The sequence below is a fragment of the Lotus japonicus genome, chromosome 3 (genome assembly GCF_012489685.1).
Source record: "Lotus japonicus ecotype B-129 chromosome 3, LjGifu_v1.2".
Taxonomy (NCBI): domain Eukaryota; kingdom Viridiplantae; phylum Streptophyta; class Magnoliopsida; order Fabales; family Fabaceae; genus Lotus; species Lotus japonicus.
In genome coordinates, this window is record NC_080043.1 from 35,914,434 (window position 1) to 35,937,378 (window position 22,945).

Genomic DNA, 22,945 nt, shown 5'->3' on the forward strand with positions numbered 1-22,945 from the left:
CTATGGCATGAATATCGGGTTGAGGAGACAAGGTGGAGACAGAAGTCTCGAATCTCCTGGCTCAAATCCAGGGACAGAAACACCTCTTTTTTCCACACCACTTGCAAGGTGAGGAGATCAACTAGGAAAATTCAAAAGCTAGTGGTGGATGGTGAACCTACAGAAGATCCTGCCTTAATCAAAGAGGCCATTTTCCAACACTTCAAAGCTTTCTTTACGCGGGAAGATAGATGGAGACCCAAGATCAAATGCAGAAATTTGTACAAGCTTAAAGAAGAGGAGAAAGCAGCTTTTGAAGTTAATTTTTCTGAAGCGAAAATATGGGAGACTCTGAAATCTTGTGATGGGAACAAGGCACCCGGGCCCGACGGTTTTAATCTTAGCTTCTTCAAGCACTTTTGGCCAGCTGTTAAAGGGGAAGTAATTCAGTTCTTCAATGATTTCCATGATACCGGGAAACTAGTCAAAGGGTTGAATGCTACATTCATTTGTCTAATCCCCAAACATAACAGCCCCGAAACTGTTGCTGATTTCAGGCCTATTAGCCTCATTGGTAGCGCCTACAAGTTGGTTTCCAAAGTTCTTGCAACTAGGCTTCAAAGGGTGATGCCGGGTGCCATCACGGAAAATCAATGTGCCTTCACTCAAGGGAGGCAAATTGCTGATTGCATCCTTATTGTCAATGAGATAACTGATTGTCTTAGACGGAGACAAGGGGGAGGATTTCTACTAAAGCTTGACTTTGCCAAAGCCTATGACAACATTGAATGGGGCTTCCTAATGGATCTTCTCAAGGAGATGGGATTTGGCAACAAATGGATAACTTGGATGAGAAGTTGCATTTATTCTGCGGCTCTCGCAATCTTGGTTAATGGATCCCCAACAGCCTTCTTTGACATGCAAAAAAGGCTAAGACAAGGTGACCCCCTATCCCCTTTATTATTCAACATTTGTGTTAATGGATTGTCACGCATGTTGAATCAATTGCTTGGAGAATTCAAATTCAGCGGGGTTAGAATTGGGCCGGAACTTGCCTTGACTCATCTTCAATTTGCGGATGACACACTCCTATTTTGCAAAAATGATGAGGGGAAATTGGACCTCCTATGCAATACTCTTTTGAGCTTCCTTTTTGCCTCCGGCTTGAAGCTTAATTTTTCCAAGTCTACTCTTATCGGTGTCAATATAGCAGAATCAGAGGTTCTTAACTTGGCAATCACATATGGCTGGAGTGTTGGTCAATTGCCCATAATTTACCTTGGGGCGCCTTTTGAGGGAAACCCACGTAGAATATCCTTTTGGGAACCAATTCTAATCAATCTAAGGAAGAAAAGAAGAAGCTGGAATTCAAAATACATCTCATTGAGCGGAAGATTAACCTTGATGAAAGCAACATTGTGCTCCATCCCTCTATATCTCATGGCTGTTTTCAAGGCCCCTATTGGTGTCATTGCTGAGATTGAAAAGATATTACGGGCCTTTCTTTGGGGAAACGAGGACAATGGGAGAAAGATTGCTTGGATCCCATGGTCAATGATTTTCCAATCACAAGAGGTCGAAGGTCGAATGTTTGGGTTTCATTGGTTGGAGGAACAAAGCTTTACTATTGAAATGGGCATGGAGATTTGGAATAGAGAGGAGTAGCATGTGGAGAAGAGTGCTCACGGCCAAGTACCACCTTGATGGTAATCTGATTCTCTTCCATCATGCAATCTTAGAAGGAAAAAATTAGTCCACCATTATGCAAGACTTGGTAAATACGATCAGCGAAGACACGCTCCTAGCCAAAGGTTTGAAATAAGGACTTGTGGTGGGAGTGGGGAATGGAAGAAACACCAGATTTTGGCTTGATATGTGGGCCAATTTTGAAGCTTTGTGTACCAAATTCTCGAGACTATTTGCTGTTAGCTTGAACAAAACAGCCACAATTGAAGAAGTGGGACTCTTCCACCATGGGAAATGATCTTGGGACTTGTCCTTTAGAAGACCACTTTTTGTATGGGAAGAAACAAGCTATAAATCCCTACTGGACATGATTAACTCACTTTTCCCTGCTACAAACTCCCCCGACACTATGTTCTAGGCTTTTGATACTTCGGGTAAATATACGGTTAAAACCTTATGCAGTTGGGTGGAGAAGAAAGTCTTTGAGGGTGAAAAATGGCAAACTCCAACAGCACTCAAAAAAATTCTTCCACCCAAGGTGGGGCTCTTGTTTTGGCAAGCAAGTAATGACAAATTGGCCTCCAAACAAAATCTGGCAACAATAGGTGTGGTTTTCAATGATAATGGCATATGTGCCATGTGCTCAAGGGAAATTGAAACCACAAATCACCTTTTCCTTACTGTTCTTTTGCACGGGGACTATGGAATGCTATACTTGTGAGGGAAGGTATCTCTTGGTCCATGCCCAAATCACTTTTTCGGATTAGCACAAGAATGGAGCTCAATGGCAGTAAAATCTGACTCTATGCTATGGAATCTCATACCATACGCCGTAGTTGGGTCGTTATGGTTGAAGAGAAACCAAGCTATCTTCAAGGATAAAGTTGTTTGCTATCAAGAGGTTTGGGACCTTCACCTTATGAGGATTTATTGGTGGATAAAAGGGGTTTGGAAGGAGTGCCCTTACAACCTTGATCGATTCCATAGGGATTTCTGCAACATTTCCTTCAAGAAACCGATTTGCAAACAGAGGTTAATGAGATGGATTCCCCCTAACATAGGGACTCTCAAGTTCAATGCCGACAGAGCATCACAAGGAAATCCGAGTCCGTGCGGAGTAGGTGGTGTTCTAAGAGACTATCGAAACATGATTCTGGGCTTCTTCTCCATCAACATGGGTCACGGGTGGGCATTTGAAGCAGAAGTTAGAGCTATCTTGAAGGCCCTGATCTTTTGCCAACAGTACAATCTGAAGGAGATTATCATAGAAAGTGATTCTACAACGGCTGTGGGTTGGGTCTCGATCAAATCCAATCGCCCTTGGAAATTGCTAAATGAACTAAATCAAATCGATTTCCTGATGCTGGAAGTTCGATGTTTGGGGGTGTTTCACATTTACAGGGAAGCAAACTCCTCTGCAGACAAATTAGCTAAAGCTGACTGCAACCGCACAAATACTCTTTGGTGGCGGTCTGAGAGGACTTAAAGAATTGGAACGGCCTTGTTGTTGCTACTATTGGTTCCTCCTTGGATGTTTCTCTGGTCATTTGCTCCTGCTGTTTTTCTGCTTGCCACTTTCTACCCCTTGGATGTTGCTGTTACTCTGTTTCTTTTTCCTCGCTATTTCTTTTTGTCATTTTCGTTGTAGTTTCTCTTGGGCCTTTGCTGCCGTTTGTTCTCTGTACTTTGACTTTGCTGGTTTTTCCCAGCTTTTTTCATTTATTTATATATATAGATTTGTTTATCAAAAAAAAAAGTGTGAAACATAAGTTATACATTCCGAACATTAAAAATGTGGTAGAGGATGACATAAATGTCTAAAGGTGTTACATTAAAAACTATTTCCTTTCTAAACACAAAATAATAATAATAATAAAGAATAATATATAAAAGAACAATTCATAATCCTAAAAGAAAACTAATAAGTAACAATCTTTTGGTATAATATGGAGCTCCAATAACTTTTGGGCCAGAGACAACACAGATGATTTTGGGAAATTATCTAGAGCTTGACCGAGATTTATCTAGAAAAAGGCCTCAGGCCCAAGTACAGGCTAGTTGTAAGTACATTAAGTGTAGATCTAAAAACATAGCTTCTAGGTATACTACTAGGATTTTAATAAGTGCGATACACGGAGTATCATTCTATAATTTAGAAATATAAATTTGACAATATGTCAATAATTATACATTTTTTAAAATTTGATTTTTGGTGAGATGAAATATCCTATTATCACTAATAGTTATGTACTCAAATCTGAATAGGGTAAAAAAGGTAATTTGATCGTATGAAAAGATCTGTAAATAATATATATATATATATATATATATATAGGGGATGTATCATATGAGAAATCCTCTTTTATGTGAGAATGGTAAGAATGATTTTCAGCCATTTGATTAAAATAAACGGATTAGATTAAAAAGCTCATTTTAAGTGAGTCACGTGCTTCCTTCCTTTTCCAAATCCTGATTCCCTCCTCTGCTGTTCCCAATCTTCCCTTGTTCTGGAAACAAAATCCATTCACATTCTTGTCAAGCACTGTCACCACAATTGTTCATTCCTTGTCCGTGGAGCAACATAACATGAAAATAAAAACATTTTCAGATCTGTATCTTAATTTGTGTACTTTTCTTTTCCTTGCTAACCGAAAATAAACCTGGGATCTGGTATGAAAAATGCGAACGGTCAAGCTCGGGGCAAACATTCAGATTGAAGACAAACACAAGACCCTCACAACCCATTCTTCAATCCCACAATCATTATCCCAATTCCCAACTGGTGCAGCGAGTAGCCACACAAGTTGTTATTGTTTTCCCAAATGGTATTTAATCATATTATATTCATATACACCTATAGTTTTGATCTTTCTTTGGGGGTGATGCTTACGTAGTGAATCGAGTATATCTAATCTGCAATGGAGGTGACACTGGAGATCGACAATTGAATCGAGGGGCCTTGCCACGGTAGTTCCATGGTGAAAAGTTAAATGTGTAGTTCGTTAGCGGCAGAGAGAAAATTGGGGGAAGAAGAGTGAAAGTATGGCACGTGTTTTTTTAATTGAGTGTTTAATCCTAACCATTTATTTTAATCCAATGGTTTCAAAATCATTCCTATTTTTCTCATATAAGATAGGCTTTCTCATATGATACTCCCTCTATATATATATATATGCATACATATATATATATATATATATATTTATTTATTTATTTATTTATTTATTTATTATAATAAAAATTACACAAATAAGTTAAATTGAAAAATACTTTTTTCTAAAGAATAATGAAAAAGATGAACAAACTCAACATGGAAGATTGAACTTTGAGGCATCCTTCGTGCCAAAGTCATCTTCAAGCCATGGAATAGCTTTTTAGAAAGCATTTTCTATATAATATTCATCATCTGCAAAATCAATCTCCACATTCATGACCCTAGCTTTATCCAATTCATCATGAGAACAACAACCTTCTCATGAGATAGGTAGGTGTTTAGGGCTCCCATAAGGGATTCCATTCACAAAGCAGTACAATCAGAAAAATAAAGAAAGACATAAGCTGTTACAGTGGAAAAAGAGGCTAAAGGAACTAACAAAGATGATAGAAAATAAGAACACATCAGCAAATGAGGGAGAGAGAGAGAGAGCAGGAAGAAAGCAATTTAGCAGCTGCAGCCTGCAGGCAAGCATGACGTTGAGCCTCAGTTCATTGTAGGATAGCTCATCATCACATATCAGTGTGTAGCAGCAGAGAGAGTAGAATCAGAAGGCAGGTCAGTAGCTGCAGCCAAGACTCCTCCATTATCAAGCACCACATTGAGCCTTAGCTTATTGTAGCAGAAGTTAATCTCAACATATCAATAACATTGTTTACCAGCAGCAATAAGATACCAACCCACATAAACCTTGACAGATGAATCAATAAAACGAGGAACATTTCTAAAACAGAAACTGATCGGGACCATTTGTAAGTGGCTTTTTTCATGATATATGGCTGATACTAACTTTCAAGAACTTCAACACCCGTATGGGCAACTCCAGATAAAAGAAGAGTAAAGGAATTAGGTAATATGATAATTGCAACAAATCATTATTGCTAAAGCTATTCATCCTAAAATTTATGAGACAGGATCAATAAATCACCAAATTAAGAAGTATAGACAACGTAGCAATCTTCTAACATACATCAGTGATCAGACAATACAAAATCCCAATATGAAAACAAAACATCTGCAACTTATCCACTCAAGGAGTACACCAGTTGCACCGTAAAGAGAAGAAAACATCAAATGAGGGATTAAATAACAAACCTCCAACTAAAGCAAACCAATTTCAGTATTAATATAAATAGCAATAAAAACTTCTGAAAGGTATCAGAAAATCTTTGACCATTAAGATTATGACTTGCTAAAGAAAAAAACAACAACAATTAGAACCAAACCAAAATTTTTAAAATAAAAATATCTTTAAAATACAGCATCCTAACTTGCAAGTAACAACCTAATATCACAGTCTTCCACATTTTATGAAAGTCACTACTTGCAGTGAAAGAAAGATGAGGATCTTAGTTCAGTCATGGGTAAACTTATTCCAATTAGAAAATTTCAGATAACCATTAACAAACATAAGAGATCATAACCAAAATACCTCTAAGAAGTTGTCCCTCCAAGTGAATGAAATCATTTCTGCAAGTAAAAGCAAAAGAAGCAGGGTAAGTAACAACATAGTAACTGGAAAGGGGAATAATAGGTTTATATCAGAAGGAAAATGTCTCATTAACCACATAGGTTTTTCAGAAACCAATGGGGCATTGTTCTCCTGATATATGTCATGTTCTGTAATAATGAAAAACAATAGGATCAAACATCAGATAATTAGGGAGGAAAATACCAGTTTCCATTAAAAAAACAACATTCTCTTATAACTCTCTGCAAATCCAAACCTAGTTTAACAGATAACAACTCCAACAACATTATAATTAAACTGAGAAATTACCTCTGATTTAAACGATTGCTATTTTCATCACATGAGCTGGAAGGGTTAAAGGGTTAGAAATTATCCTTCCTAACCTTGTATGCACCCTGATATTCCCCAACCTGCACTTCAATACACCAAAAACTGAAGTAATAAATAGACATTTTTTTGGTTAAAAAAATCAATGTGTGTGCATCAATATGTGCATCAATATAAAATTGAATAGGAAGATAAATTATCTTGACAAAGATCATTAATAGCTTATATTGAGGTGAGGCACAACACATACCAAATTAGAACAGACAATCACTATCTGCTTCTCCAATAGAGCTCCTGCAAACAATGTTAAAACCTACAGAACAGACATTCAAACATTCAGACCAACATGACAATGTAAAGTTCCAGGACAATCTTTATGAAACTGTGCTTATATTGAGGTGAGGCACAACACATACCAAATTAGAACAGACAATCACTATCTGCTTCTCCAATAGAGCTCCTGCAAACAATGTTAAAACCTGCAGAACAAACATTCAAACATTCAGACCAACATGACAATGTAAAGTTCCAGGACAATCTTTATGAAACTGTCAACTACATATAACTACATTACAGCTCTAGGGGTCAACCACATTAACATTAAAGTCATACAAAAATCAAAATGCATAATTTACCCTAATTTGGTTACAGTTGAGTATACATAATTTTCCCCTAATTTGGTTACAGTTGAGGATACTAAACCCATAATAAGTCAGATCTTCTCTTTAGATCTAAAAGCAATAGTTACTAATAATGATAAATCTGCATAAACAATGGGTCTCACAATCAGGCATGCATGATAGTAATATTATATGACAGAAGAACATGAACTTTATAAAATCATAGGCCAAACCAGAACCTACACTTTCAAGCCTCAAGGTACCACACATGCACGCTACAGCCCATATAGATAATGAAGTTGCCTCTTCCTCAGCCAGAAGGGAGATATGTGCCTGAGATGTGAGAAGAACAAGCAAATTGACGTTCTCGTTTATCATAGCATATGACCATCAAATATAGTACAACTCTGAAAACTCAAATGCTAGATCTTAAATGGAACAACTTTTGTGAGCGCACGGGTTTCACAAAAAAGGGAAAGTGAAACCTGAAAAGCTGCTGAAGCTCTCGAATGGCCTGAGCAAGAGCTCTACATATTTGTCAATCCAGAATCAGAGCTATCCTGAGCATGCACTTCGCCTTGAACCAGAGCTCCCTGAGTCTGCAAAATGGCAAAATAATGTGAATGAGCATTGCTTCACAAAAGGCAGATTAACACCCTTATATATCAACAAATTGAAAACACATTCAAGCAACTTTATATTATGAAAAGTTTTCGGAAAAGTAAACTTTGCCATATCTGTAACTAAAAAGATAAAACCTCAAAAAGTGCATGAAAAAAGAATAAAACCCAAAACGTTCATCAAAAAGCTGGAAAAAAAATAAATTAATTACTCCCTTATGGTGCTCCCCATCACATTGAATAAAAACCCTTATGTGAATAGTAGCCAAAATGTTATCCCTTTGTAGTAGTTATAGATTCCAACTAACACGAATCTAGGCAAGAGATATGGTTCTAGCCAGACAAATCATAGCTACCCAGTCCAAAGATTCTGAAAATCAAACCAAAGGGTGGGTTATCGTGTAGCAGCATCTTAATAAGGGCTTGTTTGGTACGCCGTATTAGGTATGATAGTACATTTTTGACACCCTTCATGGTTTTCGCTAATCTGTTAGAACTTACTAAAATCATTTAAACCTATTTTTCTACTCCTCATGGCCTATTACCTTCTAGACCTCACGACCACCAAATTAACTTGCTTCCATATTCCCCAAAGTGATACTATGTCCACCATTTTAACAAACATAAGAGCTATGATTCGCGTCTAAAATGCATGATTTTTACTATATTTTTCATATTATTTTGTGCCTAAATATTGCATTTCCTTTACATAACACACATGACTTATGCTAAATGTGCAATTGGTAGGTCACTTGTAGAAAAACTTTACAATGGATGGAACACAAGTAACATTAGGAAAAATGAGAAGATTCATGTGTTGAGGAGTTGGCATGATTGTAGAGCTCACAGGGAAATGATTGTGCCTGATAAAAAATTGGAACAACAATCATATCAGAAAAAGACACTCCATTTTCAGGTGTTTTCAAGGCTAGGCTCGTGCTTCCTAAGTGGAGCCAGAAAGAGATTCGTCAGACACTTACACTTACACTCCATTTTCAGGTGTTTTAAATGAGGTATTTTACTCAATAGGATTTAGGGTAATTGAAATCACCTCAAAATAGGAGGAATTTCAAATTCTTCATCTCTCCCTTAACCCTATCTAAATTCAGTAAAAAAAATTAATCTCGGCTAAAAACCCTAAAATCGGCCATAAACTCGAAAGTCAACCAAAAACTCAAAAATCGGCCCAAAACCCTAAAAATTGGCCCGACACTCAAAAATCGGCCGAAAACAGAAAGATGGTCCAAAACCCTAAAAATCGATCCGACTCTCAAAAATCGGCTGAAAACTCGAAAGTCAGCACAAAACCCAAAAAATTTGCCGATAACCCTACGAATCGGCCGAAAACGTGAAAGTCGGCATGAAACTCAAAAATCGACCAAAAACCCTAAACTTGGTTGAAAACTCAAAAATCGACCGAAAACTCAAAATTCGGCCGAAAACTCTAAAATCGGCCCAAAACCCTAAAAATCGGCAAAAAACTAAAAAATCAGCAAAAAACCCTAAAAATCGGCCTGACACACAAAAATTGACCGAAAACCCAAAATCGGCCCATAACCCTAAAAATTGCCCGATAACCCTAAGAATCGGCCGAAAACGTGAAAGTTTGGCCGAAACTCAAAAATCAACCCAAAACCCTAAAATCGGCCGAAAACTCAAAAATCGACCCAAAACCCTAAAAATCAGCCGAAAACCTGAAAGTCAGCTTTTGAGTTTTCGGCCGATATTTGAGAGTCAGGTCGATTTTTAGGGTTATGGGCCGATTTTTGAGTTTCGAGTCGACTTTCACGTTTTCGGCCTATTTTTAGGGATTTCTTGTCGTTTTAGGGTTTTGGGCCGCTTTTTAGGGTTTTGTGTCGACTTTTGAGTTTTCGGTTGATTATTGAGAGTCGGGCCGATTTTTAGGGTTTTCGACTGATTTTTAGGTTTTCGGCCGATCATTGGGTTTTCGGCCGACTTTCGGTTTTTCAGCCACTTTTTAGGCTTTTATGTCGACTTTTAAGGTTTCGGTCAGTGTTTTAAAACTCGGCTCGGTCATCGACTCGGTTGGGGTACTGAGTCACTGAGTTATTGGTCGGACCAGTGGGTCAATGGTTCGATTGCTTGACTCGGTATATATTAAAAAATAATAAAAAATGTCAAATTCAATTAAAAGTTAATATATAAATAATAAAATGCGTCTCTTATCAATAACATTGTGATGGTGTAGTGGTAAGTCTTCCTCCATATTTCCTCTATTGCATGGGTTTGAACCTCCCTGGCACCCTTTTTACACAAATATCACGTTTTTTCCCTATTTTATACATGTTTCTACAGTCTTACTGGACAAAAAAAAAAAAGAAAGACCCAATATGTTAATTAATTATTGGGCAACTGGAAAATGGGCTTCCAAATATGGGCCATCATCCACAAATTAATTAAAAAAAAAAGGTGACTCGTCGGTTCAATCAAAAAACCGGCCGAGTCACCGGTTTGATCATTAAACCGGCCGGTTTGAAGCGGTTCCAACCGAGTGGCTTGCTTAACCGGTCTGAAGTGTGGCTCGGACCGGTTAGGTCACCGAGTCCCGGTCCAACCAGTCGGACTGGCCGGTCCGAGCCGAGTCTTAAAACACTGGTTTCGGACTATTTTTGAGAGTCGGGCTGATTTTTAGGGTTTTCGGCCGATTATATTAAGATAAAAACAATTAAATGAAGGAAATTCATTTATATTACCCAAACAAAGAATTTTACAATTGAGCGAATTTCAACATTTTATCCAAACAATAAAATTTGAAATTCAAGGGAATTCAATTGAATCATTTGAATTCCCTAGCATTTAAAATCCCTTGAATTTCTACAATCCCTCATCCAAACACAACCTTAGACTTAGAGGATAGAGAGAGCTAGAGATGAGTTCCGAAGTCAAGATTCAGAGGAAAATCATTGGAGTTCTCTCACAAAGAACATTAGAGGATTAATAATTCAATTCTTTGTTTGTTATGATGTTAGCTACTAGGATTTTTTGGTTTTTTTGTATGGTAAGCAGTAGCTAAATATCTTTTCTCGAAGTTCCGATGTAAAATATAAATTGAAATCCATATTTATATATTTATAGTTTTGTTTCTAAATTGTGCATGTATATTCTTTTCAACACTTAATTCAATACCAAGTAACTATTCATATCAATACTAAATAATGTTTAGTATAATGATATGCTTTTATATATAGGTATTTATGTTAATATTAGTTATGTGTTGGTGAGCTTGGAAATAGTTATTTTTTCAATAAATTATTTTTGGAAAGAGTAAATTATTATTAGATGAAAAGATATCTTGAGACCAGCCCTCTCAAGCATGCAAAAGGGAACATCATTACAAAAGAAAGAAGAAAGCAAGATAAGGACGAAAACAAAGCTTAATCAGAGTAGCAATTAAAAGCTAGGCACATGACAGTATTAAACTGATCCTAAGTCAAAGAAAACACTTAAGGGAGAAGCTCTTTCCACACCAGATTTTGCAAGCTGATCCGCGATAGGATTAACTTCTCTATAGATGTGAACAAAAGCCACCATATCCATTTCTTCTCTCAAGAGATCAATCATATTCAACTCATTACCTAATTTCCAAGGTCTATTATGTTTGTTGTTGACCCAACCCACTGCTAGAGTGGAGTCAGTTTCTATAATTATGTGTTGAAGGGAATGTTGCTTACAAAATTGAACATCTTTAGAAATGGCAATGACTTCTGCTTCATAACCTATCTAAGTCCCAACGCCTCCGAGAAGCACCCCACATACTCCTTGGCATGATTTCTGATCACATCGCCTGCCCCACTAGGTCCATGATTGCCTTTCGAAGAGTCATCAACATTAACTTTGAGCAATCCCAAATCTAGGGCATACCAAACATCAGATCAGAATTTTAGAGGAGAAGGTGGCATGATTCGAGGATCATCAAAGTGCTGTGAGAAATCATATGGAGAGAAAGGAAATTCCTTCCACCAACCATGAACCCAAGAATAAATCCTTGTGAGGTGAAGATCCCATACAGAGTCGAAAGAAGATGATTGATTAATAAACAAGATCTGATTTTGTTCTAACCAAATGGTCTAGAAAATGGAGTGAGGAATTAAATCCCATAGGAGACTATCAGTCTTCTTTCGAAGTTCATCCCATTCTAACATCAAATTTTGAACATCATTTGGGCAACACCATAATAATCCTTCGCGGCACATCACTGTATTCAGAATTCTCCATGATAGAGGGCACAATAACATCAAATGGCTCGAGGTTTCCTTTGCCAAACCACAAATTCCACACAAGTCGCCATTCTCGATGGCCACACCGCGCACCAGAAGGTTAGACTGTGTCGCTATTCGATCATCATATAATTTCCATAAGAACTAGATTGCATTGGAGGGAGCAATTTTCCGGATTCTGGGTGGTATAGAGCAGATTGGAGCAGCAAAGACCTTGAATTCCACATATGCCAGTAACGCTTTCACCGAGAAAAGACCAGAAATATCTCCTGTCCAAATAAGTTTATCCTCCTCCCTGCCCGGGGTAACCTTATTGATGATTCCATACATAGTATCAAGGACTCGTGTTTTCCATCCAAAGAACTGTCGTTTGAAGCCAATGTTCCAATCCCAAATCCCGTTGACAAAGGATCCGATGTTGCAAATCAATGAATTTTTATCCACAGCTAGAGAAAAATGTCTAGGAAACTGAAGTAGCAAAGGTTCCAGTCCCGTCCAAGGATCCCTCCAAAATCAAACATTTCGACCTAAACCCAGAGAACAAAAGCATTTATACCTGAATGCTTTGGCATTCATGGTGTCTTCCAAAGCAATGTTTAAGATGTCTTGAAGGATTGGTGAGAAACGCCTATTTATTTACCGATGTCGTCACTAATAGCCAATCCTACAAGTGTACAGATTCATCGAAGTAATATCAAAGATTTTCGAACCACAGAGATAGTTGTTTATCAATTTCTTCAAAGAGTTTAGTGTTCATAATGTAAAAAGAAAAAAAAAACAGGCTTAATAGCACGATTTGGCAGTTCTGATCCCTCATGAAATTTATTAGCCTACAACATCTCTCACATTTACTAATTGTTGCAGTTTTGGTTTTCTGTCAACTTCCATCCAATTTTTTACGGTTTTTTGATTAAAAAATCAATTAAAAAATTAGAAACCATAAAATTGTTAATTAGAAAACATAAAACGGTTATTCAAGCTTTATTGTATATTTATTTTTTTAATTAAAAACCGATAATCAAAACTGCAACAGTTAGTAAATGCTAGGGACGATGTAGGCTAATAAAATCCGTCAGTGACCAGAACTGTCAAATCGTGATAAGTGAGGGACCCAAAATGATATTAAGCCAAAAAAATATAATTTTGAATTTTTGTTGTGTGTAAAACCCTTATGATCAAAAGATAGAATTGTAATTCAGAAAAAGAAGTACCTTAGGCAAAGTTTCACGTAGTTCAATTATGTTTCTTACAATCAAATCATGAACTTTAAAACCTCTTCTATGATGCTATAGCCTTTGTAATACCTTAATCAAGAAAATCATTCAATTTCAGTTGCTAAGCCTAATGTCTTAGTACCTAGTCAATTCAATTGAAGAATTAAACTTCTATGTCCAAACCAATACAATAAGTTCTCACCCTTATACCTAAATGGTAGTAAACATATCAATCTAATCTCATGGTCCCTTAATCCTAACCAGCTTTTGTTGTGCAAGAATATAGTCAAACACTTGCATGCATTCAAGATAGTATTGAAACAGAGAAAAGATACATAAAAGGAAACTTTATTCATATAAGAAACTCAGAAGTTCAAACCATATTCATAATTAAGGTTCACTTCACCCAAAGTACAGAGATAAACTAGTCAATCATGGCTAGGCAATTCATAATGCAAATTAAAAGAACAAAAAACCTGAAACAAGAGTGCCAATAAGCCTCCCACAAGCTCCAGGAACCTAAACGTCTAAGTATTATTCAGAAAAGTACAAGATTCTAAAAGAAAAGAGAAAAGCTGAATTTATAGACTTTAGAACGGTCATCCACGCATGTGCATGGCCCTCCACCACGCAGATGCGTGGGAAAAAGATTTTTCAGCTTCCTGGGGCAGTTTTTCCACGCATGCACGCACATGCGTGGCCTATGTGGCGCACATACGTGGCCTTTAGGTCTGGTTGTGCTTCTTCGACAGCTTTGCCACGCATGTGCAAGGCATACATGGCGCACATGCGTGGCTCATCTGACTTCCTTCAAATTCTGTAACTCTTTTCCCATCATCATGACTCTTTATTTGGCTTTCATTTATCATCATTAGCCATCAAAAGCACTTGAAACCGATAGAGAATCTCAACAAATCATCATTCCACAATGAAACTCGTGAAAACATCTCATTAATCACAATAATTAAGGAGTCCTTCATTCAATTCAACAAATAAAACTCCTCGAAGACCATCAACACTCATGGACTCTTCATATTTCATCTCAAAACTGACCAAAGGATTTAACTCTAACTAAAACTAATAAAAAATCAAATTAATAAACTGAAAATACCTAAACTAATGCAGATGTAAATCTGCATTAAAAGAGACTCAACTTGACTAAAAACACAATAAAGAACCGAAACATGAACATAAAAAGACAAGAAGGACTCAAAAAACATAGAATAAACCTCGTGTTATCACACTGCTATACTCAACGGCAGCTTATCCTTTAATGTAAACTCAAGGTTGCTTGTCCTCGAGCACACCACTCCTGGATTATTATGCAATTTCAACCAAACTTCTGAAATGAGTAGAACGGCACAAGATGGGGTTATCAAGAATCAAGTTTGAAAAGATTGAATCATTTTTAGTTGGAGTAGATACAACACCTAAGAAATGTTAAATTGCAAGATATCACAATCAACTCCTGATTCACCAACCTTCATATTGAAAGTGCACTAGTAATAGCCAACGGTTTGAATTAAGAACATGCACATGTGACAACTTTTATTTTCGGTCTTCGGCTCCTCGTTCCAAACCCATCATAGTTATTACAAACTAAATGCAAGTTTTTATTTTGCAACTTCAGGACATGATTAAGGGTGTGCTCAGTGATGCAAATATATCTCCCTCCCTTACTTACATCCTATCTTACTTTGGTTCCCTTTTGTTCTTTCTTTTTTTCGTCACATGTGTGCCACTTAAAAACCTCATAGCCAAAGAGTGTACAGTCAATACAAAGGTTAAATGGAAACTATTGTAAAACTCCTTCCCACATATTTGACATACTTGATATCTCACTACTCTTCTCCAGAAACCATTCACAATTCAACACTCAATTCTTTCCATTCCACACATGCTTCGCTTACACAAAACAAATTTTTTCAGACAAGCATACATAATCCAGAAATGAAACTAAACTTTCAAGCACTATGAAGCAAATTAGTGTATAACCAGTGGTAAATCCACAAGACTCAACAAACGCAACTATCATGCAACAAATACTACATGCAAAAATTATCATAAAATAAAATGAACTAAAATAAATTATTTTCCTGGTCTGAAATCACATCATAGGATCATCATGATCTCATCATTATCTCCGTTGCAGCTCCATAACCACCCAAGTAAATGAAGCATGTGACAAGGGGAATACTTACCACTATACTAAAACATCTCATTAATCAGAATAATTCGACATATACCTTCATTGAATTCAGCAAATAAAACTCCTCAAAAACCATCAGCACTCAAAACTGGCCAAGGGATTTAACTCTAACTAAAACTAATAAAAACTAAGAAAAATATCAAATAAATAAACTGAAAACACCTAAACTGATGCAGATGCAAATATGCGCTAAAAGGAACTCAATTTGACCAAAAACAAAATAAAAAAATAAAAAGGAAAAAACAAGAAGACTTGAAAAGACAAGAAGGACTCGAATAACCCCGGGTTATCAGTCACCCATTTGGAAAACAGTTACATGTTCCTCCTAACAAATATGTTTTCCAGAATTCAAACTTGTGTTCATATTCTTACATAGTTTTAGCATATCACAAGACCAAGGGCGGATCCAGCTTTTGGTGGGGAGGGGGGGGGGGGGTTTCAACTGAACCCTGTGAAAAAAATTGCACTTACCCCCCATATAATTTTTTTGAACCCCCTGAAAATTTTAAATTATACTAGTAGACCAAGTTTTGCACCTATTTGCACTAAAGACCCACCTATTTGTACAAAAAAAATACTATGATTTTTAATTATATTTTTACTGTTGTGTTCATTTGAAAAATTTAAACCCTTGACCTCGGGTTCTGGATCCACCATTGCACAAGACCAGCTGAAAACCATTATGTACTGCTTTTTTAATCCAAGTTTAGTTAAATCTATTATTAAGATAACGTTTTGGTGCAGGTTCCTTTTTTTCTTGTGCAGGTTCTTTGTTTTGGTGCAGGTCAATTATTAAGATAATAGTTTAGATCATCTTTTTTCTGTTATTTTTAAATACAAGTCTTAATCTCAATGGTAGAAAATAATGATTTTAAGATATTTAAATTTTGAAAAAAAAGAAAAAAAAACCGTGCATTGACTAGTGGGACAGACTTGAGCTCCCATCTGCTTCTAAATTGTCATCTAGTTATCTAGCTTCACTCTCAGCCAGAAAATAAAAGTGCTTTTGACCCCAAAGAAAAATAGAAATTGCTCTGTGTCATCACATCTGAAGTTTCTCGATTTATAGATATTTTAAAGCATGACAGCGCTGATTTCAGCGTACTCTCTCCATCAAAGAGAGTTTTGCTTAATTACTTACACTTTTATGTAAGAAACTTTATTTGATTGGTTTTGCACTTAATTATCAATGATATGTTAGTAACTAAAACGGGGGAAAATAGAACTACATGGGTTGCCTAACAATGATATGTTAGAAACTTTATTTGATTGGTTTTGCACTTAATTGTTTGGTTTTGCACTCAATATCAAACAGTTTGCTTAATGATCAAAACCGCTTTGATAAAAACCGCTTACAAACTTTGTTGATTTGTAGTAACTATTGTTATGGGTTGGTTGGTAACTTCATGTACAATTTGGTCCCTCACTTATCACGATTTGACAGTTCTGATCCCTTATGGAATTTATTAGCCTACAACGTCCCTCACGTTTATTAATTGTCGCAGTTTTGGTTTTCCATCAACTTTCATCCAATTTTTTACGGTTTTTGATTAAAAAAAATTAAAAACCATAAAATTGTTAATTATTAAACATAAAACTTTTCTTCAAGCCTTATTTTTAATTAAAAACCGTTAAATATTGTATAAAAGTTCACAAAGAACCAAAACTGCAACAGTTATTAAATGTGAGAGACATTTTAGACTAATAAATTCCTTGACAGTCAAATCATAATAAATGAGAGATCGAAAATGCTATTAAGCCTTTATAATTTTTTTTTTCCATTGGACACTATACATCATAAGAGGTGATTGATTATTTTTTAAGTTCGTGATGAAATTTGTGCCTTAAATATATCGTGTCACATAGTAATTTTCCTCTCTAAATAGATTCATCTCATGTGAAAATTTCCTATAAGATTGTCATCTTTAAATTAAAATTTTGTGTATATCTTTTTCCCTATCATAATACATTATGTAGGTATTTTTTATGTTGAAACCAGACTTTTCTCTTTTGTTTTGGCTCTCTTTTTACAATTTTGTAGTAATAAATTACCAAATATGAGTGGTTGAGGGAGAAGGTTGAACTCAAACCTCATACAAGCGAAGTTCCGAGAAGGCTCCATTTTGTTTGTAAACAAAGTCCCCCGTACTCAAAAACCACATTCCAAAACCAAGGTCCATCTCACCAAAATTATACAATACAGTCAATCCAATTTTTGTGGCTGTTGATAGATTACCAAAACAATGCACATTAATTTTTTCCATTCTAAACCCACTATATATACTTCTTCTCACCTCGCTCTTTCCCTCAACTCAAAACAAACAGTACTTTAAAGATCAGTTCTATTTCGTCTTCTTCCCTCACAACACTCCTACCAAACTTCCTTTGGTTTCCAATAACATAATGGTAACTTTGGTCCCAACTGTTGGAGCTGTCAACTTGGCACCGGTACCATGTTATTCCAGCACCTTTTTCATTATAACAAACTGCTCAAATTAACTTTGGTCTCATACTCTCATCATTAGAAGTTTAGAACATGTTTGGTTTCATTTATAATTTTGATTTTTGTTTTTAATATTTATCTTTGAATATACTCTAGGCTACATGAACATACACGATGCACCCATATTGTATCTATTAGTATGAGTAGAATTAGATTGAAAGTTCGTAACTTTATTTTAATTCCTTGTGATTTGAGTAGATGTTTTAGTTTTCTTCCATCTGGGTATGTTCCATTTTGTTCTGAAACATGGATATTGCTATCCAATTTGGACTTCATGCATGTTTCATTTGGGGACTAATTAGGGACTTATTTGGTACAGTTGAAATTGAATGGCTATAGCAATGGAACTCCTTTGACAAGCTCAGCATTCTTTGGAACTGGCTTGAAGAAAGTGAGTTCTGTGATTCCCAGCCAGAGGAATTTCAAGGTTTCTGCACAAATTGAATATGATGAGGAGAAGCAAACCTCAAAGGACAGATGGGCTGGACTTGCCTATGACATTTCAGATGACCAGCAAGATATTACAAGAGGGAAAGGAATGGTGGACACTCTCTTCCAAGCTCCCATGGAAAGTGGGACTCACTATGCTGTCATGAGTTCCTATGATTATATCAGTGCTGGTCTTCGCCAGTAAGTTCATGCTTGAAAATCTTTCTAGAATTGATTCTAAAACCAAAATCAATTGTGATTTGTGATGACAAGCTTTTGTGTGTTTAATTGATTATGATAAAAGAGAATTTCATCCAAACATGCTATAAATTGGTTTGAACTTATTAGCTAACAAAAATTTGAAGCTTTTGAAACTGTTTCCACTCTTGGATCTTCATGAATGCTGATATGATGGACTTGTTTTCAGGTATAATTTGGACAACACCATGGATGGCTTCTACATTGCTCCTGCATTTATGGACAAAGTTGTTGTTCACATCACCAAGAACTTTCTAAGCTTGCCAAATATTAAGGTTCCTCTTATTTTGGGTGTTTGGGGAGGCAAAGGTCAGGGAAAATCATTTCAATGTGAGCTTGCCTTTGCAAAGATGGGAATCAAGTAAGTTTAATTACACGCTAGTATTTATTTACATGATTTGGATACTCTAAAATGAAATGAGAGAATCATTTTAGATGATAAAGTAAGTAATTACACCACTTAATTCAAAAATCAACAATTTTGATTGTGATCATATACTTTTGTTTATGAGTACATCTATAGCTAACTATGGTGTTACTTTACCCTTGACTCCTTCATTTTAGAGGAGTTAAACCCAAATTTACAACTGCCTCTCCCTGCCCCAAAATTTAAACAAAATGTTGGTTCAAGCTAGTCCATCAAAGAGGAAATTGACATACTCAACCTTAACTCTTTCTTCCATTGCCTTTTAATTCAGCCCTATCATGATGAGTGCTGGAGAATTGGAAAGTGGAAATGCTGGGGAGCCTGCAAAGTTGATCCGGCAGAGATACCGCGAGGCTGCAGACATCATCAGAAAAGGAAAGATGTGCTGCCTCTTCATCAATGATCTTGATGCAGGAGCTGGTCGTATGGGCGGAACCACACAATACACAGTGAACAACCAGATGGTGAATGCTACCCTCATGAACATTGCTGACAACCCAACCAATGTCCAACTTCCTGGCATGTATAACAAGGAGGAGAATCCCCGTGTCCCCATCATCGTCACTGGTAATGACTTCTCAACATTGTATGCTCCTCTCATCCGTGATGGTCGAATGGAAAAATTCTACTGGGCACCGACTAGGGAAGACAGAATTGGTGTCTGCCAAGGTATTTTCAGAACAGATGGTATTCCCACCGATGACATTGTCAAGCTTGTTGACACCTTCCCTGGCCAATCTATTGGTAAGCCATACCTCAACCGAAGTTTCAAGTTATAATTTTCAGTCCCCATTGTAGCTTCATAAACTTGACTTGGCAGCAAAGTAGGCATGTAAGTGTGTTTAGTTTCACATTTGGAAACCTTAGTATCAATTTTCATCAACTAGAATCACTTTTAAGTGGTTGCATACTTGTTTGGCAATCAACTTAGAGAACTGATTTTAATCCGAAAATCAATTACGCGGAGAAGCTAGAGAGAGTAGTTTTTGCAGTCAATCAATTGTGAGATTTTATAATTAGATTTCACAACATTACCATATAGGAACCACTTTTCCCATAAACTTGTCCAAATATAAATGACTTCACTTTCAATTAACTTTAACTAACTTTTACCATAATCTGACGACAACATAAATCGAAACATGCACTAAGATTACTTTGTACACAAAACAACAGTGATGTAGCTCTATGCTAGTTGCATCACCGCTTAGCTTAACAAGAGATATTAACAGCGGGGCATGGAACCAAAATTATTTGTAAAAGTAGGGACTAAAACTAAAAGAAAACATAGATGGTAGGAACTAAAACCAATTCTGAATGCATAATGGAAGACTAAAAACTAATTTACGCCTAAGTTTTATTTGCTAATTCCTTGTCTTTATAAGTTATAGAAGTTTGAGACATTGGTATGGTGTCAGATTGTATGGATGAAATGTGAGTAATCAAATGCTTGATGCATTTTCTATGTAGACTTCTTTGGTGCCTTGAGGGCTAGAGTTTATGATGATGAAGTGAGGAAGTGGATTTCTGGTGTGGGAGTGGAGAATGTTGGGAGAAGGCTTGTGAACTCTAAAGAAGGACCTCCAACTTTCGAGCAACCAAAGATGAGTATTGAGAAGCTCCTAGAGTATGGAAACATGCTTGTGAAAGAGCAAGAGAATGTGAAGAGGGTTCAATTGGCTGACAAATACCTCAAAGAGGCAGCTCTTGGAGATGCAAATGAAGATGCCATCAACACTGGAAACTTCTATGGTTAGACCTTTAATCCTAAAGCTCTTGATGGAAACTTGTGGCTTTAGGATTATGGTTCAGCAATAAACAAGACTAAATAAGTGTTGTCTTATTGTCTGGATGCAGGACAAGGAGCTCAGCATGTTCATGTTCCTATCCCTGAAGGTTGTACTGATCCTGCTGCTGAAAACTATGATCCAACAGCTAGAAGTGATGATGGAAGCTGCACATACAAATTTTAGGTGATTTTGAGTAGATACATAGAGAGATTTGGGAAGTATCTAAAAGAATGCTACTTACTGTGGAATGTGGATTAGTATTCGCTTTTTTATGTAAGGTGCATTAATATGAACTTTTCAGTTGTACACTTTGTGTGAATTCTGGTGTAACCCATGGTTGGGTTTTATTGAGTGACATCTTGTAGATATCATTATTGCCAGCACCCTTTCCTTCTTTCCTTTTGGATTTTTCACAATCATCTGCCAAATTGGTGTTCATGAGTATATTTATATGAGTAAAACGTCATTTTAGTCCTTAAGATATGCGTCATCATTTTAGTCTTTCCAAAAATATTATCGATTAAATTCTTAGTTTCAAACATCCAAACTTTCTTTTCCCTATCACTCATTTAATGTTGTTAATTATAAATAGATGAGGGGGCCAAAATGTTGTGCATTTAAAATTTTAAGGATTCAACTAACAAAAATTATTTTTAAAATACTAAATTGAGAAATGAGGCATCTATTAGAGACTTCAATGAGGTTTTTTACCAACTTTTTAAACAAATGATTTTAGTAGTTAATATCTAATCACTATATTCTATGTAACTAGCACTCCTGGTGCTTTATGCACGACCCAGCTCGGTCATGAACTCAGCGAGAACCTGGTCTGCGGTGCCGGTGTGGGCTTCCAACTCGGTGCACACTTTCGACAATTTATTTGAGCTAGCTTCTTCTTCTTCGATCCATCATCTGGATGACAACGAGGATTGCTATCGGCACCCGTAGATGGATAACATAGCACAACAACGGACTGCATATTATGAAATTCAGCCTGGCGTGGAATTCATCAACTTGTTCACTTTAGAATATGTCCAACATAAATCTATAAAATAATGGACGGTTGTCTGCCTAGATTTTTGGTAAACTGAAAAGGTTCTAATGTTTATTAAAGAGGTCGATATTTAAATTTTTTCTGGACTCTTATTTGAAAACGTGCGCAGATGTTTGTCCTAAGGAAAATAAAATGAAATCAAGCTCTATGATGAGGAACTCGACTAACATAAAAGTCATTGAATCAAAAGTTAAAATGAAAATGCTAAAAACATATTGAAGTTTGAAATCAGAAGCGCAAATTGCATTAAAAAAATGATGGCTTTGCATTGTATATAATCTGTCGCAACCAGGGTCGTGTCCGGATAGCGCTTTAAAACACCCCAGTTCATGAAACAGAGTTGTCATCAACGTTTTTACGGATAACGCTAGATGGAAACGCCCAGAGCTCTAATTCTTGGAATGTATTATAACATGTCTTGATGAATTATTTGAGATTTAATACCTCAGAAACGTCTCGAGCTCTAATTCTCATAATGTATTATAACATCATCGTTCCAAGTAAGCCTTTTCCGGGTTTTGGAACTCAAATTTAAAACTCAGGAAGCATTTATAATAAGTTTATCATTTCCGACCTCTATAACTCGGGAATGAAAGGTCCCATTTTTTAGTTTTGGCAATCTCTAAATATTTTTTTATATCTTTTGAAATTTTCAGATCTCGGAATTATTAATAAAATATGTTAAAATACATTATGAGATTTCCGAGGTTAAAAGGTTCCCAAAATCTCAAAGCGGGGTTTGAAATTTAGAGGGAGTTCCAATTCTCTTGTTCTTAATATGATGGCAAATTATTTAAAGTGATGCTCCTCCTCCTAATTGTAGGAATTTGTTGCTTTTTGATGTAACAACTAACAAGTGTTTCCTACCCAAGGCGTTTTCATCTGTAGTTTTCGGGCTCAGTCCCT

General features: G+C 36.4%; 1 protein-coding gene across 1 annotated transcript; it reads left to right on the top strand.

Moving 5' to 3' along the window:
* The first annotated feature begins 17,811 nt into the window (after positions 1 to 17,811).
* Positions 17,812 to 21,368, top strand: LOC130749804 (ribulose bisphosphate carboxylase/oxygenase activase 2, chloroplastic-like). The gene is made up of 6 exons (XM_057603171.1): positions 17,812 to 18,026; positions 18,401 to 18,711; positions 18,938 to 19,129; positions 19,467 to 19,939; positions 20,666 to 20,947; positions 21,053 to 21,368. Exons 1-6 carry the CDS (start codon positions 17,982 to 17,984, stop codon positions 21,166 to 21,168), a joined length of 1,419 nt encoding a protein of 472 aa, XP_057459154.1. The 5' UTR covers positions 17,812 to 17,981; the 3' UTR covers positions 21,169 to 21,368.
* Positions 21,369 to 22,945: the final 1,577 nt, after the last annotated feature.